General features: G+C 38.8%; 1 protein-coding gene across 1 annotated transcript; it reads left to right on the top strand.

Moving 5' to 3' along the window:
- The first annotated feature begins 1,926 nt into the window (after nt 1–1,926).
- On the top strand, nt 1,927–26,716 carry BRMS1L (BRMS1 like transcriptional repressor). Its single transcript, XM_075503155.1, has 10 exons — nt 1,927–2,148; nt 9,431–9,521; nt 12,613–12,740; nt 15,559–15,638; nt 18,314–18,410; nt 18,803–18,886; nt 21,062–21,126; nt 22,398–22,437; nt 23,323–23,449; nt 25,143–26,716. Exons 1-10 carry the CDS (start codon nt 2,013–2,015, stop codon nt 25,264–25,266), a joined length of 972 nt encoding a protein of 323 aa, XP_075359270.1. The 5' UTR covers nt 1,927–2,012; the 3' UTR covers nt 25,267–26,716.
- The last annotated feature ends 998 nt before the right edge of the window (nt 26,717–27,714 follow it).

Here is a 27,714-nt window from a genome sequence, read left to right on the forward strand (position 1 = left end):
TTAAACAACCGGAGACATTAAAACCCCCGGGGGCCGAGGCCCCGCCGCCCTCCCGCCGCCCCCACTGCTCGGGGCAGCAGCCCGGGCGCCCCCGACCCCGGGCGGCCGCTGCCCCCTGGCGGCGGCGGCGCGCACGGCCCCGCGCCCGCCCGCGCGGAGCATGCGCCGGGCGCGGAGCATGCGCGGCCACCTCCGCCGGCAGCCCGCCTTCCCGTTCCCCTTCGCCTTCCCCCGGCGCTGCCGGCAGCGGGGGTCGCCCCTGAGGAGAGGCCCGGTAGAGCGCTTGGGGGAAGTGGAGGCAGGAGAAGGAAACATGTCTTCGGCAACTACAGCTGCCTGCTCCTGCGGATCTAGGAGAGGACTCATTCCTGTGCGCGCTGCAGTTCTGTCAGAAATCATAGGTGTTTCCTATCATATACTTTAAATTATAAAAATTGCGATGGGTGTGGAGAAAGCATGCCAGGTTCTGCTGCGTCCCCAGCTGCCTGCAAAGCCAGAGACAACAGAAACAGAAGGGATGGGGTTTGCACAGTGAAAGCCAGGAGGTGGTTAATTTTGTCCAATATTTCTCTCTTTGTGCTCTTGGAGAAGAGGTGGCACACCTACATACACTCCTCTGGGTGGAGACACAGGGAAATCAGTTGCTTTGGATGTACAGAGATGTGGGAGAAAAGAAGTGACTAACGTACAGCGATGGTTATTGTGGGTGAGTTGGGCAGCTATTGCCGTGGAGGTAGAAGTCCATGGGGAAGCTTGGAAGCTACTAACTGCCTCCCAATATAACCTGCATAACATCCTTCCAGACTGCAGAGTGACTAAACCTGGATCTCTCAAGATGAGGAACTGCTACTGCCAGGCAAATACAACCTTAACTTCATTGGAGCCGCACATCACATCACTGAGACACACGGTGCTTCTCTACTGCTCCTTCACCTGGCCCAGACTTCAGAAGCGAGCCTGTGCTGTACAAGCAAGCTCGCCTTCACCCCACAGATACTGCCCACACTTGCCTGCAGGCCACAACTGACTGTGTATTTCATGACTCTTGAGGATCCCTGCCAGACTTCCCTGTGCATGCATATGTCCTGAAGGGAAGCTAATCAGTCCCTCATAGCAAGGGGACGGTTGGGACAGCTTGCTCCAGTAAGCATTGTTTGTATTCAGTACATCTTACGTAGCACAATTAACAGCAATTGGTGAATGAACAGAAAAGTACCAATACTCAAAGCCAAAAAACCCTATCCCAGCCCTGCACAAATTGCAGCATATCCATTTAGTCCCTTCTCATGTCTGCTCTCAGTGGTTGCTGTCAGCTTTACGGGACCAAGTTAAGTCTGATTTAATTTAAAGCATATCACAGAATGTGAAACTGGGGAAGAAACAGGTTCTGGTGGGGAGGTCGCTATTCACAGGGCCTTCTGTCCTCTGGAGCCCAAGGGGGAAGGTGAGAGGGCAGCAGCAAGCTGCAAGGGATGCCTTGCAAGGATGCAAAGCTCCTGGGCAGCAGCGTGGGTGCGGGGTTGCCAGGCGGACGGCGCGGGCAGACGTGAGGCCTTCACTGCTCCGGCAGGGAATGGCAACGGTCGAACCCCCGGCCCCACAGGCCCACTTCCCCGCCCGGGCCACCTGTGGGAGACGCGGGCAGGTGCGAAGCACTCCTAACTCTGCCTGACCGTGATGGAGCCTCCCAGTGACGAGCAGTCCCGTGAGCGCCCCGAGACGGGGAAGGGGGCGCGGGAAGCCCTCGCTCCCCGCCTGGCCCCTCACGATGCCCCACGGCCGCGGAGCCTCCCTCGTCCCCCACGCCGCTCTCGGCGGACGACAATTCCCAGAATGCTCCGCGCGCGGGCTAAGGTAGTCTGCTGGCGGGGCTCGGCCAATGGGAGGGCGCGGAGGGCGCCGGGTGGAGTAGGCTGCGCAGGCGGGCAGGGGCGGGGCGGAGCGGAGGGGCCGGCGGCAGCGGCGGAGCGGCGGCGGGAAGGGCTGTTCCAGAGCTCGGCAGCGGCGGGACGATGCCGGTCCATTCCCGGGAGAAGAAGGAGAACAACCACGATGAGATGGAGGTGGACTACGGGGAGAACGAGGGCAGCAGCTCGGAGGAGGAGGAGACCGAGAGCTCGTCCGTGTCCGAGGAGGGGGACAGCTCAGGTACCGCGGCCGCCCGCCCGTAGGGCAGCGCCTCTGAGGGGGGCGCCGCGGCGGTTCCCTCAGCGGCCGGCGCGCTGCCCCGGGGGAGAGACCGGTCCCGCCCCCCCCCGGCTCCGGTGGCAGCCGGTGCCCACCCCCGCCGTGACCCCGCCCCCCCGCTACTCCGGCCCGGCCCAGCCCGTGCTTCGGCCCCGCGGCTCCTCTTCGGGCCGCCGGCCGCGGGGGAAGGACGTGGCGGGGCGCATGGGCACGGAAGCCCCGCTTCGCCCCGAGCGGCCAGCTCCGGAGCTGGCTGGGACCTGGGCTTGGCGGGCCGGGCCGCTCCGTGTAGGTGCTGGGCTTGAGTGTATGGCCCGCGGGGGGGGTGCTCGCTAAGGTCTGCACTTAAAGGCTTGGCATACATACATACATACATACATGCGTGCACACAAAATACAGGCATACGTGTGTGTACATATATATATGTATGTATTTCCTCGTATGCAAAATCGTGAATTTCAATCAGATGTTTTGAGGCCTGTGTTTGAGGGGTATTGGAAGCCCTGTTACTACCATTGGCCTCTTTGCAAAGCATTTCAGCCTCTACTCTGTTGAAGGTCCCTTCGTTTTTCTGTAGCTTCCTCTGTACTGTAGATTTTGAATGATATTAGTAGGTGAAATCCAGCTTTAAAAGGATTACTTTTTCTGTGCTCAATTTCTGTTGTGTTAGAAGAAGGTTATTATCTGTTCAAACTTCCCTTGTAATTACAAGGGGTAAGTTATAAAATGGTCACTTACTGGGAAACGTACTGATCATCAGATGCATATACTGCTGCTCTGGAATCACCGGGGCTCCATAAGTAAGTAAGCTCCATAAGCGGGATCTTTGTCACTAGAAGGGCTAGCTGAAAAACAGTAGCTGTGCTCAGTCCTAGCTGTGGTCCTGACGTGTGTTTCTGGCAGCTTAAGTGATTTAGAGTGGTCTGCTGGGATCCTGTCCCATTCCTGTACTAGCACATTAAGTTGTGGCATGAGTGCCGGGCTTGGCACAGTGGAAGGAGTGAGATGCCATGAACTAGGCAAATTAGGCAGCTGTGAAATTATATTTTTATATATGTTGGCTTGTGATTGATTTATCTGTGTGTATTAAAGTCCTTGATGTACAGGTAATTCTTCATTTTTGTTGTTAAAGATCTAGGAGATCTTGAATGTTAAATCCTATGGCTTTTATATTCACACTGACTGATGCAGTTCAGGGAAAGCCCTGCTACGGTGGTTCCATGTGGACTTGTGGAGCTTGCCCTCGTGTGGTCTGTGCATGGGCTAGCAAGGTACTGGAGCCCCAGAGGTGTGGTACAGAGACAGCCAAGCTGACTCTGCAGAGGTAGAGTGAAGACTCTACTAGTGCTGGGGAAGTGTGGCTGCTGTACTGGGAGAGAGTATAGTCACTCCCTTAGACCTTGATCTGAGTTAATACTCACTCTGCACTAGAGTGGATCTCCCAGTAGAGGCCTTGGTTAATCCACAAATCCAGGTAATCTGCCCATGGTTTATACAGAGCTTCCTGTGTTTTGGTTTTTTTTTTTTCTTTTCCCCCTTATTCTCCCCCATGCCTTTGAGCTGGCAAGTATTGCTGATTGAACCCCATTTTACAACTTAGGCTGCTGGTCCATGGCTGTCCACCTGGATCAAATTGCTGGCTGCCACTGTCCTGCCTCTCATCCTTACCCACCCTTCCTGCTACGCTGTGTTTTCCCATCCCCTTTCTTGCACTGTCTTCAATACTTGTTGGGCCTTTGTATGCTAAGCTGTCAGAAAAATATCCCATTAAAAAGGTAGCTAGTGAAGAGTCTGATATGTAAATGGGAGGCACTGGGGACTATGTAAAACAGTGATTAGATAGACTGGAGCTCAATAGCAGCAGAAGTCATAAATTGCAATTTTGTGAGAATATGTAAACACCTCCAACTTAAATCAGTTAACTGGATACCTACATCTTTTTGTGAAATTGGGACTAATGATTTGACAGGTTTAGACAAGAGGTCCGCTGGAACAAGGGAGTTCTTTAGTTCTGGGCCGTTCCCCCATCTGAGGGAAGATCTTGCTTCTCTTGTCTAATGCAATGCTACGCAGGAGATCTCTTCAGTGAACTGTGAACCACATCCAGGAATGGGCTTGAAAGAGTCAGAAAAATTATTATAAACATAGTGATTTTATTTGTGTCTGTATTAGCAACTGATTTGGCAAAATAAGAATAGAGAATAAGTAGTTCTGAGTAGATAGTGTTGAGGCCCCTACATCTCCAAAATAGTTTGGGTTGGTTGGAAGCTGCCTGAAGGACAAGACATTGTTTCAAGTCCTTGTGTTCTCCATAGATGTTGGAATGCATTTGATGAGTACCTGGAATGAAGCTTTGTGTTTAACTTGATAGGAAGAGAACTTGGTTTGTGTTCACCAAAACTGCTGCAAACTGCCCCAGTGCCTGATAAGCTGGATCAGTCATGGGACTGGCTTCAAAGCTAAGCTGTACTGAAACTTGAATGTGTGCACAGCTTTTATGAACAGTTGGGCTGTTGTAGGTGGAGAGTTTATTGATATAATTACAGATCTGCTACCGAGGAAGGCTGATCAGTCTTTCCTTTCTTCCCTTCTCTCAAACTGATTCCGTTGAAAAACAAGGCCAGAAAAATGTGCTTAAACTGTCTTGGGTTGTTCTGATGAAACCTAAACTAGGCAGCATCCGTGTGTGCTGGTGGTTATGCTGGAAAAAAGGTGAACTTGAGTGAGGGTATCAGGGCAAGCAGCTGGAGGTAATTGTGTTTTAAGTTGGAAAAGCATATCTGATTATGTCCTGGTTTGCACAGCAACCTGCTCTGTTCCTTTCAGATGTGACTTACAAAAGCATGCTTCAGTTCATTTATTATCAGAATTGTACGTGGACTAAAAAGGGAATACTGTATTTTGGATAAGAAATTCATGGAGACAGCTTTTCAAGAAGTTCTGATATATGAAGTTTGTTATGTCTTTCAGGGGAAAACGGAGAGAGTGTAAAGGAGGAATATACAAGCTTATTGGGCAGTAGGTGGGTGAGACAAGGTTGTGAAGGACTCCTTGATGAGGTCCAGGAGCAGCACTGCGACAATAACCACTACTTACTTAGCCCATCTTAGCCTTCCAGTTTGTATTGTAGCTAGATGCTGTGTGGGAATGCCACTTCTTCATCTCCTATTCTAGCTAATCTGGATGTCTAAAAAAATGTCATTTTCTGTGTGAGAAAGGGAGCTTGGTATAACAAGTGTAAACTTAACTCTTTCTTTCCTCCAACTCCCTGGCTCTGGTGAAGAGAGAATTGTCTCTGTTAGTTCCAGCTTTGAAATTTGCTTTTTTCTGAAACTTGCCTTTGCTCCCATATGCAGTTGTGCTAATTGATATTTTTAAAGAAAACTTTGAAGTTTACATGTCCTCAAAGACACTTTGGTTGATTTTAGTTGAAGGCAAATAATTCTGTTGTCTTGCCCTTGGTTTCTTCTGGGATTAGGGAGGAGGAAGGAGGAATTGTGTTTTAAGTGAATGTAGTCTGTGAATGTTTCTTTAAAACAATACAAGAAGCTCTCCAGATAATTTCTATTGCATTCCACAGAGAAATGCTTTTAAGGGAGCACTTAAAAAGCGATGATTACAGGAAATTACATGCTTGTCTCGGTGTCTTGACAAATATGAACGTACTCCATGGAAGCATATTGTTCCTACGGCACTGCAAGAAATAAGTCTTAATTAAAATTAGTAATAATAAGAAAAAAACAATTTGAAGGAAAGGATTTTTTTGTTAAATTTGTCATTTGCTTTACTTGCATTCAGTGTTCTTTTTTTTTTTTTTTTTTTCCCCAGTAGATGCCTGAGAATATGGAGGGTGTGGTTAGAAGAACTTGCCCTTGAGAGCTGGCACTGTTTCTATCCTGTTCCTTTTGACGCTATGTATTTAGTATAGGGTTTTTTATTGACCAGGACATGGAATAGCATATTAGGGATGAATAAAAAAGCCACAAGTTATGCTTACCACCCCAGATGAGAATTTGGCCATTTTTTAGAGCACTTTATATAGGCCACAGCTTATTAGAAAAAGCTATTTTAGGTGGTTACATTTTAAGTACTATGGGGTTTTTTGTCTTTAAACCAGGCTGCCCTAGTTACTGAGTTGGACTGCTTGAACATTGTAGGAAAAGAATGACTATGATTTTGAAAGTGTTTAAAAATACCCTAAATACTTTGTGCAGTATGAAACTTTATGGGAAATCTGAAGTGTTGAGACAGACACTGTTAGCAAGTGTTTTAATATGAAATGAAGAGTTTTCCACCTCCAGTGATGTAAATTTTCAACTGGAAAGCCATGAGATTTGATCCTAAAACCTCTTACTCTTTCAGTACTTCATATTCCCTACCCTGTATGTTGTTTAAGGCCACGGGGAAGAAGTTCCATAACTGGGGAATTAAAAGATATTTCAGGACTCTGAAAATCCTCATCAGTTTATGAATCTTACTGGAGGCAGAATAATTACTGGAGGCAGAAACGGTGAAATAATTGAAGAGTGGCTTAGCATGTGAATTGGCATTCAGTATGAATGATAGGTAGAATGTAGACTTCTAGGCAGAAAGTCAAAGACTTTTGAGTGTATACATAGCTGAGGGGAGATTGGAGAGAGCTATGTGTTATTTCAATATCTACAAGAGAGTCAGCTGTGTCCTCAGATACCAACACATTATAGTTTCCTTGCAATGCAAGGTTGAAATGTAAGATGCAGTCCCCTTCCCCTCCAGCAGTGGATGTTGCACTGATCCTCAGCCAGGGTTACAGTTCTAATCTGTTTTCTTTGATTTGTAGTCCCTAAACGTACACAAACAATAACATCCATGTTAATTTAAGGAAAAGCTTCTGAGTGAATTATTTACTAAAACATCATTAGAACTAAAAGCATAGCTGAACGCATCTGAAACACGTATTTGAGTTTGAGAATAAAGTGGGAGAACTATTGGGATCCCAGTGCTTGTTCCTGTCTGGCTTCACAGGGAGGTGCCTTCAAATTTTAAAGAAGCTTTATTTTTATAGCACACAAATGCTTTAGACAACTCTTCGAGTAGCATGACTGCCACATTCCTTAAATCTGGCCAAGTTGAAAGTTGCCCAATCGATTTTGGCTTGAGTATTATGTCACACAGCCAAATAAAACTTTGCTCTTTAATCTGATTTTCAGCCTTATTCTGGGATTCAGGATCTGCCTTACTTCTGAGAACAGTATTTTAAAATAAAATAGTATTGCTTAGGAGCCTGATACTCTCTTCTCCTACCCTCCCCAGTGTGCTAAGCATTCAATGTATTTTTTTGGAAGTTCTGTCGTTAGATTTTCTCACTCTGCTTTCAAATACTTTAGGTTATATCATGTTTTAAAACTTTGTACACGCTATCTTTTTTGTTTGTACCTACTGTAATGTGACAAACTGCAGTAGGTCTTTGATTTGGACTTGTAGGTACCATTGTAGGACAGATTAATACTGCTCCACTGCCTCCTAGTTTTCATATCCAGGCAGAGAGGGCTAGTGTAGTTTTTAGTCTTAAAAGCTTGTGATGATTTCAGGAAGAAGCTACGTGGAGAAAACTTCATACATTGAGAGGTCTGAGTAGAAGATGTGAGTTAATCAGATCCTCCACTGGCCCTGAAGCTGCTCCTTTCACCTCATCACCTTTGCAAATTGCCATACTCTTTTGCAAAACAATAAGGATGAAGACTTGCGTGCTGCTTTCTGTAGTTGGTGTAGGAGGCAGCATAAAGCAGTCAGACGTGTCGGTTGGAAAAATGTGAGTGAGAAATAAGCAGAAGGCTCAAGAGTTGTTTGTGGTCTAGAAGAGTGAGTCTAGGCTGTCTCTGCTTGGTTCAGGATCCTACTTTGCCTTTCTGTCAGGAGTTAGGATTTTTCTTGACAGAGTGACTGCTTAGATGGATATGGCCTCCTTAGGACAGCCCCTTCTGTCAAACAGCTGGCCTGTTTGCACCAGTTCAGCTCCCGTTCCTGACTGCATGGCCATTCCTTCTTCTGCATGTCTTCTCCTACTGGTTGATAATTGGTCACTTGTACCATAACTGTAGAGAGCTAATCCCTGGAGATACTGCTGCTATAAAGCAGTTTCAGGACATCTCTAACTTCTGAATATGGCTTAACAAAGCCTTTTTTTTTTTTTTTCTGGAAAGGGTGGGATAGAGTCAAGAATTTTGTAGGTTAGTTTTTCTGTTTTCTAGTCTAAGAAAAGGCAGTGGAGGTAACAACTGGTGTTTAGTAGCATCAGATGTCTCTATCACAAGTGGCAAAATTTTTGGCCAAAAAGCGGGTATTTATTATACTTTACAGTTATGTTCACTAGGTAAATTAAGAAAAAAATTTCAGAAATATAAATTAAAACAAAGACAGTGGAAAGAGTTTTTATGTTAATTACTCTTGCTGCATAAAAGCATATAAAATCAAGTTTCTGCAAAATTGTAGACTTTGCAGGTTAAGAAGTATTTTATTAGAAATGCAGTCATTTTAAATGGTCATTAAGATGAACTACAGATATTTCTACATTAATATTTCATCTTCAAAGAACTGTCCCAATTGAACAGGATGAAACCTGTTTTCAAAACCAAACTTTACTTTTTTTTTTAATGGGTACTAATTTTAGGGTACTTTTTAATGGGTACTAATTTTTTTAATTTAATGGGTACTAATTTTTTTAATGGGTACTAATGGTTACTTTTTTTTTTAATGGGTACTAATAAAGCAAAACCTTGAATTTTTTATGACAAATGTAACATTGAACTGTGCTTGCTTTCCAGGGATTACTTTTGCTCATACTAACTCAGAATACACTTGAATTTTCAGTGGTGGCTAATAACTCTTCGTGCTTAATGGTGCCTTTCATCTGGTGTGATATACAATGTTTAGTTTTTCTGTTTCATGCATTCTTAGGTACACTTTGCATTATCAGTCATGAAATTTAACCTCTTGAAGTCTTACAGTGATGTTGTTCCCTCTTTTGAGGAAGAAAAATTGCTGTTTATGGGGTTTCTTCTAGAATTAGATCTAAGTTTCTTACTTTGTAGTTTATATGGCAAGTGATTTCTAATATTCTGCTATAAGATAATAATAATATAATGGATAATCTATTCATGGCTAAAATTCAGGCTTGCTTCAAATTCACTAGAAACAAAATATCCAGTTTATTTGGTAATACATTACGTTGTTCAAAATAAATTACCTTTTTTTTTATTCTTAGAAATGGATGATGAGGACTGTGAAAGAAGAAGAATGGAGTGTTTAGATGAAATGTCCAATCTTGAAAAGCAATTTACAGACCTTAAAGATCAGTAAGTATTTTAACGTTTAAGTGCCTCATTTGAGGATCCATTCCATGAGAATATTATGTGTGGCTGGTGTTTCTTGTCTTTCATATGTGTGGATGCTACTTTTGGAGAAGAATAAGGATTGGGAGTTCTGAAATTATTTGCAGGCAGTTGCTTTTATGTATTTATTTATTTATTTATTTTCTGTTTTGCTGTAAGAATGGTTTTGAAGTGTTGTTGCTGTGAAGGGCTGGTGTGGGTCTATTGCATCAAAATCCTTAGCAGACCCAAGGAATTGTGATTTTAGGGAAATAGGTGGTTTTATTTATTTATTTATTTACTCAAGACCTTTCTCATCCTTGTATATATGTGGGACAGACCCAAGCACTGTCTCTGCTAAGTAAGAAATTAGGGTTTTTTTGCAGGGTATTACAGCAGTTTTTATAGTTGGTACCAATGAAAGTTTCTTGTGGTTGCTGCAAACCAGATACCAATACTAAAAAAAATTAAAATACTATTAGGTCTCTGCGTGTAGTTTGCCATAATATCTACATCAGTAGTAAAGACCTAGTAAGTAGAAGAGACTAAATTAATAGCCACAGTTATTCAAAAGTGAATCTCGTTTGTATTAGAGCCAGTCTTTTGTATGTATTTTAAGTTGGCTTTTTTTCACGTGTGCCCAGACAAGCTAGATGCATTTCTTCCAATTTAAATCGGTGGTGGTTTGGCAACTAACTTAATCAGGTACCTGACAAGTGAAACTTTGAGGAGACCTTGTCTATTCTTGGGCATGTGTTTTAATTGAAGATCTAGTCAGTTGCCATTACATTTCAGATGCGTGTTTATATTGTGAGATAGTTCTTTCTACTACAGAACTGAGACATACAACTTGCTTTGCCTAACAGGACACTGTGAGGTCTATCTAATAAGGTCTGGAAAGAATTGCCCAACAAGCAATTTCTTCCTGCAGTGTCTAGAGAAGACTCTTTGTCCTGCTGTTCTTTGGGCTGAGCATGGAGCAACCTGTGAAATGGAGCCAACTGATGAGTATTGGAGCCAGTCGGTACTGACTGGTTTGGCATTTGGAAAACTGCCAGCTTTTGAGTTCATTCCTACTCTTCCATCTGTTGGGCAGCTTGGATGACTGAAAATGCTTTATGGAAACAAACCTTTAAGGAGTGAATATGAAGGAGGGTGGTCTTGGGACGAAGGAAACAAGTATTTCAGGGGGTTTAACGATTGCGAATGGTGTTTGGGAGGCGGTAAGGCTGTGGTATATGAGGAGGAAGGCATTGTGTAGGCACTGGTTAGTTGAGAGATTGGGGTGTTTGTAGGGGCTGGAAGAACTGTGATGGTGGGGATACTGGGAAAGGAGCATTAGAATGATGGAAGAAGGATTATAGGGAGGAGCGGTCATGAGTACGGAGGTGATAAAGTTGGGAAAGAAGGAAAAGATGCATAAACAATGGGATGTTTAGTCACAACCAATAGCAGAGATGATGAAGTGATTGCATCTGCCTCCTCTTCCTTTTCAGGGAAACTGAACTTGGATGCTGTGAGATAAATAGGATTTACAGTGGTTGATAGGAGTTAACCATTTTAGGCAAATCACCATTTGAAAGTACTGAAAAAACAGTTTTAGTCTATCAATTGCTGCATGGTACCAAGTGCTGGCAGCACTCGGTCCATAACTGCTTGCTCTGATGTAGCTGGAACTTGGTGCTGTGTAATTAAATGTTAGTGACCCACCCAGTCATGTGCGCTGTGCACCCGTGCTTATGTTCTAGCAAAATAATTCTGCTGTAGCTCTGTGTTAACCATCATGTGCATAGCATGCTCATCAAGGATTGAGCCCAGCAAATTGGGTTTTGACCAGCTGCAGGCTGTGTCCATTGACTGCAGGACAGATTGCATGTATCATACTCTTAACAGTTTGCAGGTAAGAAGGAGGGGAGTGATCACTGACTATTGCTAGGTTAGGTACACACGCTTGAACTATGGAGTGGTCATCAAAGTAAAATGATGAGCAGACCGGTGGCAGATGAACAGGAAGTATTTCTCAAGGAGGTCTTGATGTATCGGTATACATGAACTTTCTGCTGTCTAATTCATTACTTAGCCTATGCACTTTAAACAAGTAAAAAAGCAGCGTCCCTGTCCCAAAGACATCTGTTATATCTGTGTAAACAGATATAACAAAGATATGTTTATCTGTGTAAACAGATAACATCGGGTCTGTTCTTAACACATACAACAGAGTTTGTACATGTTTGCCTTAATTCTACAGCTTTTGATTGTGGGGTGCAAGGTGAAAAATGAGAACAGGAAAAGCTGGTTATGTTGATGATTCTACCATTGAACACTATGTCAGTTACAAAGAGTGGAGCTTTATTGTGATTGAAGTAATTGATGTTACATTAAATTCTTCAAAATGCAAGCAGGTTTCTTCATTGTCTGCCAGTAAATATCAGCTTTTATAGAAGGAATGAATTTTAAGTAAAATAAAAATAATTTAAATACACTTCCTTTTGGCAGGAGCAGAGGATGTCAGTTACAAATTATCCCGTGATATTTGTGATAGTACGCAATATGTGGATATGAAATGAGGGTTGCTTCAATAAGAGCCTGCCTCTCTTTATGGTTTATGGTAGGGTGCGAGCGGATATGTGAACATGAAAGCGAATGGGCGTTTCTATCCACAAAATGTCTATCTTTCTCTCCCATGATGTAAGCCATGTTGTTCTTATGTGTTGTAGCACCTTTCCTGTCCTATTCCATGTTGATTCACCTCCTACTCCATCTTAATCCTATTAACAGCCGTGGGATTTTTTTTCTTCTTCCTTAGAGATGGAGATACATTTAATTTTATCTTTACTTTCCACACTTCTGATTGTCTGCATGTGTTTTCCAGAAAGGCTTAATAGACTTGAGGAATATTGTTCAAAAAAAAAAATATGTATTGGAAAATTCAAATGGTAACAAATCTTAACTTTGTTTCAGTGGGTGTTCCGTAACATTAACAAAGAGATGCAAAATAGTTCTTTTAAAAATATTTTTTTCTAACTTGTGCTGCTTTTAAATAAAATACATATTTTTTCATTCCTATTATTTTAAGACTCTACAAAGAAAGATTAAGCCAAGTGGATGCAAAACTACAAGAGGTCATAGCTGGAAAAGCACCTGAATATTTGGAACCATTGGCAGCTTTACAAGAAAATATGCAAATCCGAACCAAGGTGGCAGGTAGGCATGTAAAATGAGCATTGCTTTTTCAACAGTATAAACTTGCTGTGCATTTTAAGGTCAATCTTCTTTTTTCTTTAGAATTGTTAAAGGAGTGTGTTATAAAGTTAGAAATACTGTGGCACAGTTTTAAATGTAAAATATTTTTCAAGTCAAAATGAATAGGTTGCTCACCTCTTTGCACAAGTTGCCTGATAACATCACCCTAAAAAGACGTCTTTTTTTGTGTTTCACTTAATGGCTGCTTGTCTTTGTGTAGTAAGCACAAAATTACTGAATTAAAAACAGTAAGAATTTTTATTAGTCAAAAGATTTGGGATCAAGTCTGCACACTGGTCACTGTTGAAATGAAGAGATATGTAGGTGCTATCTCATGAAGTGCTTGCCAGATCATCTTAGACTATCATGTTTTTCCTGCTCTTCTACTCTGTGTCTCTTCTTCTCTGCTCCCATCCTCCTGTTCCATCTGGGGAAAGAGGAAAACTCTTATCCTTAGAAGCTTTTATCTAAGCTGCATTTTAATTATTAAAGCTAATGCTTAGATAGGCTTTTATGCTCATAGAAGAAGCAGGCAAGAACTTTTATCTTCTTCCGGGATACAGCCATATAGCCATATGGAATGGTGGTATTACAGGAAGAAAAAGTTCTGTACTTCCCTGTTGTAAATGCTTTTCATGTTATAGCTCAACTCCTTTAGGAGTAATTCAGCTGTTTAACGGTTACCTAACACAGGCTGTCAGAGAGCCAAAAGGCAGACAGTCATGATCTCTGTAGCCAGAGAAAATATGCCAGTGTTTTTTCTAAGAAATTCAGCAGAAGCATGGTGCAGGCAAACTGGAAAATGGCAAGCCTGATTATACTTTTCATAATACTAGTGCTACTTCAGTGCTACTCAGTATGTCTTCATTGGTACTTTTGACTTCAGGCTATGAAGAGAATTTGAAATCTTTTGGTCTATTGTATTTCTCTCCTTCCTGGTCTTCTCCATAATGCCTATTCTCAGCTGATGACCCAGAATTTCTGGGTTTTAAGATCTTAACCCACATTTACTTGACTAGTCCTCAGTAGCCCACTTGGGCTTTGCAGAAGGTTTGCAGGTGAACTTGCAGAAGGTTTGATATAAAAGCAACCTTAATCCAGGCTTTTGATTTTCAGTTTTAAATGTGGTTGGCTGTCAGTGCTTTCATGTAGGTGGGTATGGATAGGCAGAATATTACAGATTCTCCTGATTTGTCTTCAGCAGCACTGAAGATCCATGTTCCAATGTAAAAAGAGCCCAGGGTAAAAGCTGCGAAGTTTCCTTGAAGTCGAGACTAGAAATCAGGATTGGGTTTTTTTTCCCTTTTGTCCTCAACTGAATGAGATTGGTAAAGTTATTCCAGAGAAAGCAAGAAACTGCAGAACAGGCTTATTTGCTCTTACTGTTTGAGACCCTTGACAGAAGTGGGTAGTAGTAGGACTTGAGCTCCAGCAGGTAACCCCTAAGGACCTACTTCTACCTGAGAGAGGGGAGGAAGGGGTGGGGGAAAAAAAAAGCTAAACTATGTTTAGCTAAACTATGGATATAATTGCATCTGTGGTAGAAAATAATCCTGTGTTCCTCTGGTCTTTAAGGCATGGAGCACTATCCACACAAAACATGGAACTTGACTATTTCAGCAAGTCAGGAATACAACTATTTCTTCTAGAAGTATTCATACCTATACTGCTGGATTTCAGGCAAATAAGCAGTGACTATAAATTGGTAGACCTAGATATGCCAGTCAGCCATAAATATTTTAAAAAAAAAAAAAAAAAAGGAAAAAAAAAAAAGCCAAAAAAAAAAAAAGCCAGCATAACTTACTGATGTAAGAAAATAACATTTTGAATTGTAGATCAAAAGTGACTTCACAGTGGAAAGATGATTGACATAATACTTTGTGGTATGTTTTTCAGAGGAATTGCCAGTAACAATTGTTCCTCTTGTACTGTACTAATTTATAGTCAACTGAATTCTAAGGGAAGTTAGTTTTGTTCTAGTTTTGTTCTAGATTTCTTCAGTTGCTAGACAGCACCAGCATGTGTGCAAACTTAACTTATCAAGGTGGTAATCTGGAACAATTTAAGTATTTTGTATTGAATGCATTGAATATATTAAATCAAGTTCTATCTGTACTTGCCAGATATTACATTTCAGATACCTTTCAGATACCTTTCAGATTTTTTTCAGCTGTCTGTTTAGTAGACACGTTTTCAGAAATGTATAAGAAATGCTTCTAATACTCAGAAGCAGTATCCTTTGTATCACAAGGTGGTTATTTCTAAGAATGGAGCAGAGTCTTCTTAATTGATGTGATTTATTAAGGTCATGCATTATAAAGTAAGCCTTATTCCAAATATTAATTTGTAAAAGCTTGTTCTTTCATTTAGTTTTCTAGCTATTTAAAAACCCCAAAACATTATTTAAAACTCTAATTAGAAAATAGAAGAGGCCATTTAGTACTTCATGGATTTGAAAACTGAGAATATCCAGGATAATTTGATCAGAAATATGAAACAGACCTATTTTGTAAAGTTAGCATGACCGCTGGTGTAATTTGTTGACAGATAGGGGAAAAAATTAAAATAGCATTTATTTTTCCTCAGATCTTCAAAATTAAGGGATTACTTGTTCTTATTTTTCATCCATAAAGCAGCCAGCCACTGTAAGTGCCTAATATATTATATATGTGTATTCCAGTATGTACACATTTTGGGACTTGCAGGCAGTCTTAAAGAGAATTCTGAAGTCAGATATTAGCTAAAGAAAGTAATATTGCTGTAATTTGTCTGATTACAGGTATCTATAGAGAGCTTTGTCTGGAATCTGTGAAGAACAAGTATGAATGTGAAATTCAAGCCTCTCGACAGCACTGTGAGGTTGTGCCAGCTATTTTACATCAATAGCTAATCTCATCTAACTTTACTGTGTCATGCTTTCCAAGTTCAGTGCATGTTTTTATTATTGCTGTTATTTGCTATTTGAATGTGATTGCCTTGTGATATTTAAGCCTGTGTAAGAGGTTATTCAAAGCATATAAAAATTAGCTTTATATTAGTTTGACTTTGCATATAAGTATAGCTAAGTTTTCTTATTTTTCATTAACAGGTTCTTATTAATAGATTCCCACATGGTTATTTTACCTTTGTTATAAAAAGATTACCAAGACAGTAACTAAAATATCTGACATAACTTTAGCAAAAAACACCTTACATTTTAACAACAACAACAATAATAATAATGATGATGATGTCTTTTTAAGATGCTTTGGACAGCTAGTGATAGAGTTGTCATTTCAAAAGCAGTTACAGGAACAATATATTTCTCTCCTTGAATATAAACACTCCTGTTTAACCATCTAAAAACTAGATACCATAGTACAAATACTCAAGTATGTGTATATTCAATGCTGTAACGTAGCTGCTTAGATCCCAAGGTTTGCATCATAGTACTCTTCAGCCCCCCGTTACAGTTGCTTAAAGGTGTTTTCTTCTGAGTGGTTCACCATATTCCTGAAGTCCGTGGCTCCTACTATACCAATAAAGCAAGAATGTGCATGTGTACTTTTAAAAAAAAAAAAAAATCCATTTTCTTCATGCCTTGGGAAGGAACAAGGTATAATGAGGGACTACTCATTACTGACTGTCTTCGCTCCTGTGAGTACTCCTGAGGTTGAACAAAATCCTGTAAGACATGCAGGGTTTCTCATCTGTGATTGAATGATTTGCTTTGGCTATATATTATTCCTCTTTAAGGTGGCCCTTGTCCCTTGTTTTGCTATTATGTTTCTACTGTGAAACATTCAGAACTTGAATATTCACCATCCAGTAAGGGTCTCTTGGGCGAAAAGCTCTTTAAAGTCAGCAGTGCTGCTTGTAGAATCGCTGTTCCACTGGAATATAACCATTCAGCAAGAATGCCTCTGATGCCTGTAACAGCTTTTCACACCTTATTTGTCACCAAGTGCTTGAAGCAAAACAGATGTCTAAACACAAATGCTATTTCATTTTAAAATGGAATTTTAAAATGGTCTCAGAACAGATAACACTCATTTGACATTTCAGGTATATGTAAGAGGCTTCCGCCTTTTCAATTCCACTGGGAAATTTTTTATAATTAAGAGTTGAAAAATATATGAAAGGAGGTATTTGGAATTTAAATACTTTGTAACTTGAAGGGAATGGTAAACGTGACAGCCATTTAGTAGAACAGGGTTCTTTGTTTTCATCTGTTCCTCAACTGCTTTGCTTCACTCCAGCACACTAGCTTGGACATTGGTAAAGGTAAGTTTCTGTTAGTATGCTGTGCTATGGACAGGAGCAGTTGAGGTGCAAACATCTGCTGACTTGGCTCTAGGGACTGCAGCTTCTGGCAGAGACATGGTAGCAAATAGCTAGACGCAGTGACTTGTGCTGCTTAAGCTGTTTTTTCAGTGAGTAAGTCCAAGCCCTCTGTTTTCCAGAGTTGTTAAAGATGTTGCTCAGTGAAAATGAACTTTAAAATCAGCTCTATTTCCTACTCATGTTTTAGGAAATGTGCAAGCTTATGAAAGAACAGTAAATTTATTTCCTTGAGGCTTGGAACTCAGCTTAATTCCAAGTTACTGGTTTAGAGAGTTTAGTGGTTTTTGATGCTGCCTTTAAAAGGGTAACTGATCTATATAGATATTGTGTAATTTTGGTATCAGTCGGATGTGGTGGACTATAACTGACAGCAGTTTACTACAAAGTTGATTTTCTTGTTCTGAAACACAGATGGAAGAGAGTGTAGACTGCACAAAATGCTGTAGAAAGTTCACATCAGAGTGTGGTTTTGTTTGTCTTTGTATATAAAAAGTGCTAATGATAACACTGAAGGCATGTTAATCTATTTGGATCAGAAATTGCCTTTTAAAAGGATGAACTAGCTAAATTTTCTGAAGCAGTGCTTTAAAAGTGTTTCTCACAGCTTTAAGGTAGACAATTTTGCTTTCACAACTACCTAGATTATTTTATAGGCTCAAAGTCTTTCTTCTTTGGGAAGGTATTTTTCAAATCTATGAAAATAGACAATTATAAATCCTGTGGTAATAGCTGATAATCCTCTATAAATGACTGCAGGTTTATTAATATTGGAGGCAGCTTAATAAAAAGCTTTCCTTGAAAACATTAGCTTTTCTGATTTGTAATGAAAGATGGCATAGAGGTCACTACTTTACAGTTATTCTTTGTGAATAAATCTTTGCTATCCAAAAGGAAAATACTGTATCTGTGTCAAAATACAAACAGTTATTCTGGAGATCTAGCTGCATGCTTTTATATACTTAGTTATTCTTGGTACTGATATTTGATAACTATATTTACACTTATGCCAAGTGAGCGTGCTGTCTTTAAGGAGCTAGGATCTCATGCTAAGAAAGTGGATAGAGGGAAATGTCACATGCTTTATGGCTTCTGAAAAATTTTCACCTAAAGCTACTCTTACCTTTCTTCTGCTGAGGCTTTAAATTGCTGTCATATATATTTAGATGATAGAACTTAATCATGTAAAAATGTGTAATTTCTTGCTTTTTTAGAGTGAAAAGCTTCTGTTGTATGATACTGTACAAAGTGAATTAGAAGAGAAGATTAGAAGACTTGAAGAAGACAGGCATAGCATTGACATTACCTCAGGTGGATGGAAATTCAAAGTTGTTGGAGTTTTTTTAATTTGTTTGTCGTTGCTCTTTTTTTTTTTTTTAATCTTGTGGTAGCTACTGATTAGTTGACTGTACACATAGTATGTCTGGTGAGTTTCAGGTTATCCAGTACAATGCTATTCAGCTATAGACTTTGGGTGGTGGGTTGAATTTAAGCTTAAAACAAACTTTGGTCTAGTAGTTGTCAGCATCCCTTGTGTGTTTTGAGAGTATTAATCTATGACTATGTAATCATGTAACACCTTCATTCTGTTAAGAAACAGCATCTTGCCAGAAAACGTATTTTTCATTTTTGGACAATGTTTTCTGCTGTAGAAAGAGCTAAACATTTCTGACTCATAGCATGTTCTTATTATGTCTTTTCAGAATTATGGAATGATGAGCTACAGTCCAGGAAGAAAAGGAAGGATCCGTTTAGTCCAGATAAGAAGAAACCTGTTGTTGTATCAGATATCCTTTTACTGAAATCATTGTTCTTTCTAGTAATGTTTACTGTTTTATAGCTAGTCTTATTACATATGTCATTAATAACAAGTTGAAGTGATAATGCATTCTCAAAATTGATTTTTGCATGGCAGATGTTATTCTAATTCAGATTAGAGAAACCATGTTGACACATTCCATTATGAAAATTGAAATTAAGATTCTCTTGTCTAACTACTAGTTTCATATAGAGAATATTTCTAAAAGTTGATTTTTCTAACTCTTAAAAAAATAGAGCTACAAGGCAAAAGCACAAAAATGTTAGGCATTATGTTTGCAAAGTATAACTTGGCTTGTATAACTTCTCCTGTGTAGCTTTGCTTCTCATACTGGGACATCTCTACGTCAATTTATTAGTTCTTAACAATTCCATAGACTTTAGAACCCTCTTTGATTATAAGTTTAAAATTCCAAGGGTTGAGATGGTTAGGGATGGTGGTGTTTGTGGGTTTGGGGTTCCTGTAGAGTGAGTATAGTATTTAAGAATTTTGCATTGGTGACTTCTTCATAGCTGTTGACAGGCATGCAGTGCAGCTGAAACTTTTTAAGGTATAACAGCTAAAAGATGGTTATCATCTTTCTCCAGAGAAAGGAGATGCCTTTGCAAACTGAGTGTTCTCTCAACTCCTACCCCCAGCCTAACATTTCTATAGGGTAGAGGTGTGATGGCTTAGAAGTTGCCAGGATCGTGGAGACTACCTGAAAGAGACCAACTTTTAAGTATTGACATTATATGGTATAAAGACCATTTTTTTATTGCTAAGCTGCTGCAAAAAATCCTGCTACTTTCACAAGGTTTTGTAACATTAGGAGAAGGTGGGAAGGAAGAAGTTTCTGAAAAAGCTGTCATCACTAGGACACCCTCCTTCAGGATGGTTGATTTACTGGAGCACATCTCAGATGGATGATGTTTCCTAATAATGACTGTTCTTCCATTAGGATGTGTCATAAATTCAGTTTAGTAGAGGTGTTTTTTAACTAGTGCTTAAAAGCCAAGCGGTATTAATGAATGCAGGTACAAGTGGCTTCATTAGTTTCTTAACTCCTTATAGCAATTCCATTCCCAGGTTGTGTGAAAGGGTATTTTCTTTAGCTCTCAGTCATCCTTGTCTTCAGGATGTCCATATAAATAGCATCAGATTCTGTGAATTTTGAGCTACCTTGCCATTTTAGGATACAGTCCAAACACAAAATACTAACATAGTATTAGGTCTAAAACCCCAGCAATTTCAGGCAATTCATAAGGCTGAAAATCCTTTCAGTTGTGCAGTGAATTAATTTGGTCTTTTTGCTTATGATTTTAAAATAGTTGTGAACTTGTCAGTTTGTACAGATCTGTGTAAAGCAAATGCCTAGAAATTTTACATGACTTTTGATTTGTAATTCTTTGCTATTTAGAGGAAAGCAAATTTGAAAATGGCTAAAGATTCTTAAAATTTTAAATGGAATGTAAGTTAAAGCTCTCATATCCCATTTTAGGAGATTTAGTTTTTAAACATTCATAGCACTAAACCTGTTTTTCAGAGATGAAATGGGGAGAAACAAAGTAAAAACTGAAGACTGTTGTAATGGAATAGCTGTGCTATATGGAGTTTTGTTTTGAAGTTCACATATTGTTCTAATACACAATTTTTTCTTTACAGTTGATAGTTCAAGGAAGGGGCTTTGCCTTTCTACTTCCTGTTTTTTGGATATTTGATATTCAGAGATGTGGTGCTGTCTATACTTTCCTCTCAAATAAATATGATGCAGAATACTGTAAAAATAATGATTTTATTAAAGCTGATACTAGTGTAGATGCTGATTTGCAGTGGTATATTGAAATTGCAGTGAATTTTAATTGTAATTTGTAGTATTACAAATAGAATGATTTTTGGAACTCATCACAATTGTTTATCTTATCCTCCTGTTGAACTCCAGTAGTCTGAATAGCTACATACTATTACCTATCTCTTTTAATAATTTTTAAAGTGTACTTCTAGGTTGCATAATTCAAAGATGCATTTATTTTTGCTGAGGTTTCACTTCATGTAGGTATTTTTTGTGTGAAAGATTGGCAAAACAGAGCTATTAATATCTTTCTACAGACATTAGAATATTTTTATTATTGCTGTTTAAAAGAGTTTTCCCTAACTTTTCCACGCCCCTATATAGTTTATATGTTACAAGACCTTGATATACTTGAAGACTGGACAACGATAAGGAAGGTAAGGTGAAAGGATGAATGCCATTGGCTGTGGCTTTTGTATGGGTTCTCATCTAGTTCTTTTGCCTCTTAAAAATATATAAATGTGTTTCTTACATGATCAAAGCTCTAAAGAGATTTTTATTTCTTCAGTAGTTAGCTAATCATTTCAGTTCAAGCTATGTTATTGCTGCTTTTTCTGATTCTACCCAAATCATGCAGAGGAATCCAATAAAGTGGTGGAAGAAGTTATCTCTAAAATGGGTAGTCCGTAATTTTCCATCATCAAGTGAGCCTAAAGCCTGTGTCGAGAGGATCTGCTTTCTCATAGTCTAGCATAATTGGGTAGAAACTATGATAGGATAGTTTGATAGGATTTTGTTTCAAATTAAGATATTTTTTTTTAAATATACATCATATGGTATGTTTTCACATAGTAAATAGTTTATTTTATGAAGATTTCTGTGCTTTGACCTCTTGTTATACCTTTTTTTTAATAAAGTGAAACGCTGTGGTTTTCCCAGATTATAAGAGAATCAGGGTTTACAGGAAGAGAAATTTGTTTGACCAATTGACGTATTTGAAAAAATCCAGCTTTTAAGTGCAGAGTGCTTTTTTCAGATCTTTGTCATGTCATTAAAGTAACTTGCTGTAATGAAATGCTATCCTTGCCTTGCACCTGCAGTCAGAAAATTTCCCCTAGTATCCTAGTGCTTCCCAGCTTATGGCATAGCAAACTACTTATGTGAATTAAAAAACTTGGTGGGAAATAGCTTTTGAGTCAGTTTCCATCCTGCTTTATACTTGTACATATTTCCTAAACAAGAAGTAAAATGTGATGCCTATGTGAAAACTTATCTGACTTTTCCTGTTGCATCAGAGGAACAGAAAAATAGCTTTCCCTCAGCTTTCCCTCAGTTTCTTTCCTGTAGTGTAACATTACTTCAAACAATAGCAACAAACCCAGAATCTACTGGGGATTTTGCCTTTTCTGGAAATAATTAAAAAAAAACAAAAAGCAAGCAAACAAACAAACAACCCCAAAAAGCTTTTGGAGTTTTTTTTTTTTTTAACCTACTTTAATACTACATGTGATCTAGAGTTCGCATGAGACAAAATTTGTGAGCTTATGAGCATAACGTATAAATCAAAAGAGCAGGTTGTTCATATAGCATTTTGTTTTTCAGAATGAATTAATGTCATTTTGCTGCATATAACTTCACAATTAAAGCTGGCAGTTAAGAAAAAAAGACTATGCTTGCTGACTAACTTCATTTTCTTTTGTGTTTCAAGGCAATGGCTACGCTGGGGCCACACAGAGTAAAGCCAGAACGTAAGTAAACATTGTCTGGTTTCACAAGACAGAACTTGCTGTGTCGTGGAATGATGCAAACTGCATCTAGACAGATTATATTTATTTTAACCCTGGTATAGTGATGGAGGATGGGGTGAGGTAGCTGGAAGATGTGGCTTTTGTCTTTCCCCTCTCTCAGGTGCTGATACTTGTAGCTCGATTGCTGATGATTGTGTTGACACCTGAATTCTAGGAAATTATTGACAAAAATTTAGACTTCTAAAAGTGGGTTACACCAATTAATATTAGCAAGCTATGCTAGTGTTTACACAAGATGAGGCAGGAAGCTGAGAGCATCTGGACCTTAGGGGTGCATTCTAAAGGATGCTCGCATTCACTGCAAGCTACAGCCCTGAAAAAGTAGAGCAATGGGAAAGGAGTGGTAACTGACATTTGGCACTAAGGTGAGGAGCACATTTATGCTAGGTAAAATCAAATACTTGGAGGTGGTAAGTAAGGAGGAAAAGGGAGAGGAGGCAAAAGCAGGTGGTGTGTTTCTTTAGTGATGTATTACTACTTGCATGTTGTGGTAATGTGCTAATGAAGAGGTTTCAGGTTCTGCCATTTGAAGTCTTCTCTATATCGCATTACTTGATTTGTCAAAATTCATATCACAGATATGAAGGTTGTGGGGAAGATAGCTTCTATCTGAAAATGGAAATATAACTTTTGATTTATCTGACTGGAAATAAAAAGGTATCTTGCTTCCAATTTTCTTGCATTCTTGCAATTATTAAGAGAGAGGCTACTTTTGATAATGGAAAAAAATGTGTATTCTATGTAAATAACTTGATGAAAGTGTATTTAAACATCTAACTAACTTCTGCCAAGTCAGTATTAAGTGACTTTTATTGATCATTTTAGCACCTGTCAAATTAGAAAAGCATCTACATAGTGCTAGATCTGAAGAAGGAAGACTCTATTATGACGGAGAGTGGTATGGACGTGGACAGACGATATGCATTGATAAGAAAGATGAATGTCCTACAAGGTAAAGATTACTCAGTTTATGCAGCTCTGTACATTCATGTTAAGCAATAGATAGGATGATGGCATTGAAGAATAAGGCTTATTTGGAAATACTGCCACCTCAGTAACATTTATTAGTTCGCTTTGGAAGACAGGCATTATCAAAGAAGGTTGAGCGCTGGACTTCTGAGAGAGGCTAGTAAAGGTTGGACTTCACTGAAGGTAATGAGATGTTTGTCAAGTTAGTATCTCACTAAATTTAAGCTCTTACTAGTTTCTGAATAGCCTTTGAGTAAGTTTTTTTTAGTATCTTGGGATTTTGTTGCTTTGAGAATTTGATCTGTTGGCCCACCCAAAAATACTTAATTATGGAAAATCACTTTATACCATTAAAGGTAAGCTTTGTTTTCAGTTGATTAATTCTCTGAGTTGGACCTTTTTTTACATTATTTCCTTCTCTGAACAAAGGTTCTAGCTGGGAATGGTCTAAATATTACAGTGCAAATTTGGTTGAATGTTTAAGATATCTGAATATATTTTCTCTGTATGGATAATATTTGTAAATTCTAAAAGTGTGTATATTTAAAACAATATTTAAAATTAAATGTATATCTTACCTTTTACTGAATGGGGCAAATCAGTCTTAAGCGCAGTGTTGATTAAATATGCACAGCTACCCAAGAAAATTAACTTCATATAGCAGTAGTTCCCTGTAAAACTGGCTGTTTCTTTTCTTCCCCGTGTATGGTGATGGGGAACAGATTTTGGTGATTTTGGTGCTTGTTCAGGGCTGAAACAGGAAGGTATTTTAGTAAACTATATATTCTTTCTGAAATTTAAAACTTTCTGATTTAGTTTAGCAGAACATAGCAGTTATACTGGGCCAAAAAAAGATCTTAGTATCCAGTATCTGATAAAAGCCTAAAGCTGATGCTTAACAGGACAAGCATACAGTGTAACTTTCCCAGCCTTTCAAGATTTCAGCAACTTTTAAGGCTGAAGAGTTTCCTGGAGGGAGTTTTGTCACACTCAGTATGTGATAGATCTTTCTTCATTAACTGTTTTAATCTCTGATTTTGAGCCTTTTTTTGTCATCAATTCTACTTGAGATTTTTTTTTCCTGGGGGGTATGGGGAGGGGGTTGTGTGCATTATTTGTATTAAGGTTTACTGCAATGAGCATAAAAGCAGGGTTCATGTAAGAATGATTCCATAAATCAGGCTTTGACTTTATTTCTTATGGTCTTGGTATAATGACTAACAGTTGAATACTTTTTCTGCTTTAAATCTTGGGCTTCAATCTGTGCAACTTTTTTCCAAATACTTTGTATTTGAAGTAATCTCTGGGTATGTTTTCCAACAGATCTTTTTTACCATGGGTAGTCTATTGTTGTGTTTTCTATGGGTGACTATTGTTCTTTTAAACAACTGAAATATTTGTACATGTTGAGGGCTTTCTCATAGGAGAAGAAAGTACAAAGATGGCTGAAAAATTAACTACCTTTTCTAAAGACACATGCAGTTACCACGGAATTCCGTTAAAACTATCCTTACAATGGAGCCAGTATATTTTGGGCCTAGCATTTACAACTAATGCATATTTTCATTTACCTTATGGAAATACAGCTGCAGTTTTGAGGTTATTTATTAACTTATAAGGTTTCTAAATTCTTCTTGTTTTTCTTCCCCTGACCCTTCTTCCCTCATTTTCTGTAGTGCCATAATTACAACAATTAACCATGATGAAGTTTGGTTTAAAAGACCCGATGGAAGCAAGTCCAAGCTGTATATTTCTCAGCTACAGAAAGGAAAATATTCAATAAAGCATAACCACAACTGACTGTTGCTAACCAGATACGAAACAAGTGGTATTGCCATGCTTGATGTGCCATGGGGTGAAAGTGGTATTTAATAGTGTTTTGTATTTCTTATAAATTTACAGCAGTATCTGATGTGTATTTGTAGTGCTGTATGTAAACTTCATATGGATGGCCTTCAGAAACCTGAGGATGTTAAATCATGTTGACAGACATTTTACCTCTAAATTGGGTCCAGTGCCTAAAATATGAAGTATGCTCTTCAAGTATAATGGCTCAGAACTTCTCATATTTGTAAAATGAAAAAAAAAAAGGAAAAAAAAAGAAAAAAAAATTTTTTTTTCCATTGGTGACCAGTTGGTGTGATAAAAATGATAACCATAATTACCAGCAACTCACTTCGTTTTCAGTGAACATGTCATGCTTCTCTTGTGGATGTAAATTTAGCCTGTTCAGCTGTTGCTTTTGAATAGATTGTAACATGCATAAGCATTATTTTATCCAAAGTGGACTGATTTATTAAAATTACTGCCCTCAACAGCTCTGCTAGTACTGACTGTGTTATATTTTGTAAGGTTTACTATATTGCTTGTAATGAGACAAAGCCAATATTTTGAGCTACATTTTTTGAGGAGCACTTTTCTAGTTTAGGACCCTATTCCATAGTAAACAAATTGTTGGTCATTTCTTTTCTTCCTCCACAGATTGCCAGCAAAATTTATGCATAAAGTAGACAGTGTTGCTCCAACCTGTGTTATATGTAGCCCACAAAGAACAACTGCGGGGATGGTTATGTAAATACTGTTGCATGCTCTGCTTGTTTGGTCCACAGTTGTATGAAATACTATGAATCTTTCTTTCAAAAGGAAAGTATTTCCCCAGGAATCATATATCTGGGAAAATTTACACTGACTTTTTCACCAAACACTATTTTCCAAATTTCTGTACCCTACTTCATCTTATTGTACACCAGAATTATTTCGTGCAGCTTAGAAAGCTGAATTTCTCTTAAATCTTACTGTTCAAGCCACAGAGAAAAGTCCTAAATCCTTGATGTTACTGTGATGTGCTTGGAGCATCTAGAATGATAGATGGGATTGCTGAAGAATTATTAAGGCGTTGGTTATGTGCACTTTAATCTTCACTTATGATGGTTCTTTTTGGAGAAAGAAAGCATCCATTGATGATCACAGCAAATAAGTATTTTTATTGTAACATATAAATTTATTCCTATATTAATTGTCTCTTCTAGTGCAGGGTGGTAACTACTTTCCAAATGCCAAATCAGTTTCTGGTGAGTGATGCTTTTCTACAATTGTATGACATTATTAATCAAATGTACATAAAGTATCAATTGACATATTGGCTTTTAACAATATGAACTGTATGTATACAGTTGTTTGATAAACTTTTTGTAATAAAATATTCGTATTTTTTAACTTAGTGTATAAATAAATGACCTGTGGTAGTGGACATCTTTTATGTTGTTTTGCTCTTTGGTTTTCTCGTCTTGTTGGAATTGCTGATATACCAAATGCTAAAGGGAAATCTCTTTTAAGCTTTCAGAAGGCCTAAATCTTTTTAAAGACCTTTGACTTGCACTTTTGTTCTTTTGAATTTGAGAGTTTGTATGTATAGATTTTGTTTGTTTGTTTTTACAATTTTTTTCTTTAATATTTTATGGAAAGCACTATTTTGCGCTGTTTAAAAATCAAATGTAAGCACTGTTAAGAACCTCCTAGCTATTGATGTGCTTGAAATAATTTGTATTTAGGGCACGCTGGGCACCCTAAACTGTTTCCATGGTTCACCCTTTTTCTCTTTCCTCTCCTGTGTTCTGCACTTCTCTAGCTGCAATTGATTATTTCTAAAAGCTGTTTCTGATCTGATCTCTTGGGTGCAGAACTTTGCTTTGTACCGCCCTGCAGTTTGGACTGACTTGGTGAGTGTAGCTTCTCTATTCAGAATACACATCATTCGTGTCAACATTACAGGTAATAAGCACAGCAGTATGGGTTAGTGATCAAACAACTGGGATCTACCTGTTCTGTTACTAGAAGTCCAAGAAACTGAGGTATGGCTTTCCTTTTTACATGTAATCACTTCTGTGTATGCAATTGGAAAGGTATGAAGTTGGTCCTTTTTTATAATTGGTTAATTGTTTCATGCCTAGACAAATCATACTGGGTACATGCTATGCATCTTTTTAATATTTGAACAGTTAATGGTTTGCTCGCTCCATCATAAAATGCAAGAGGTGTCTTCAACAGGTTTTAGTCCTTTGAAGTACAGATGTTGTTAACCTGTTGTCCATCTGTTTTATCTTTTACACTGCTACAGTAAAGCTTTTCAAGCCTTGGTAGCTTTATTATTTTAACCTACAAATAGGATTAAGTTCTGTAAAGTGCTGAAAGGAAAAAGATGTTGGGCATACCATTTCTTCCTTGAGATACAATATGTGAAAAGGGAAG

Source organism: Mycteria americana, chromosome 5 (genome assembly GCF_035582795.1).
Source record: "Mycteria americana isolate JAX WOST 10 ecotype Jacksonville Zoo and Gardens chromosome 5, USCA_MyAme_1.0, whole genome shotgun sequence".
NCBI lineage: Eukaryota > Metazoa > Chordata > Aves > Ciconiiformes > Ciconiidae > Mycteria > Mycteria americana.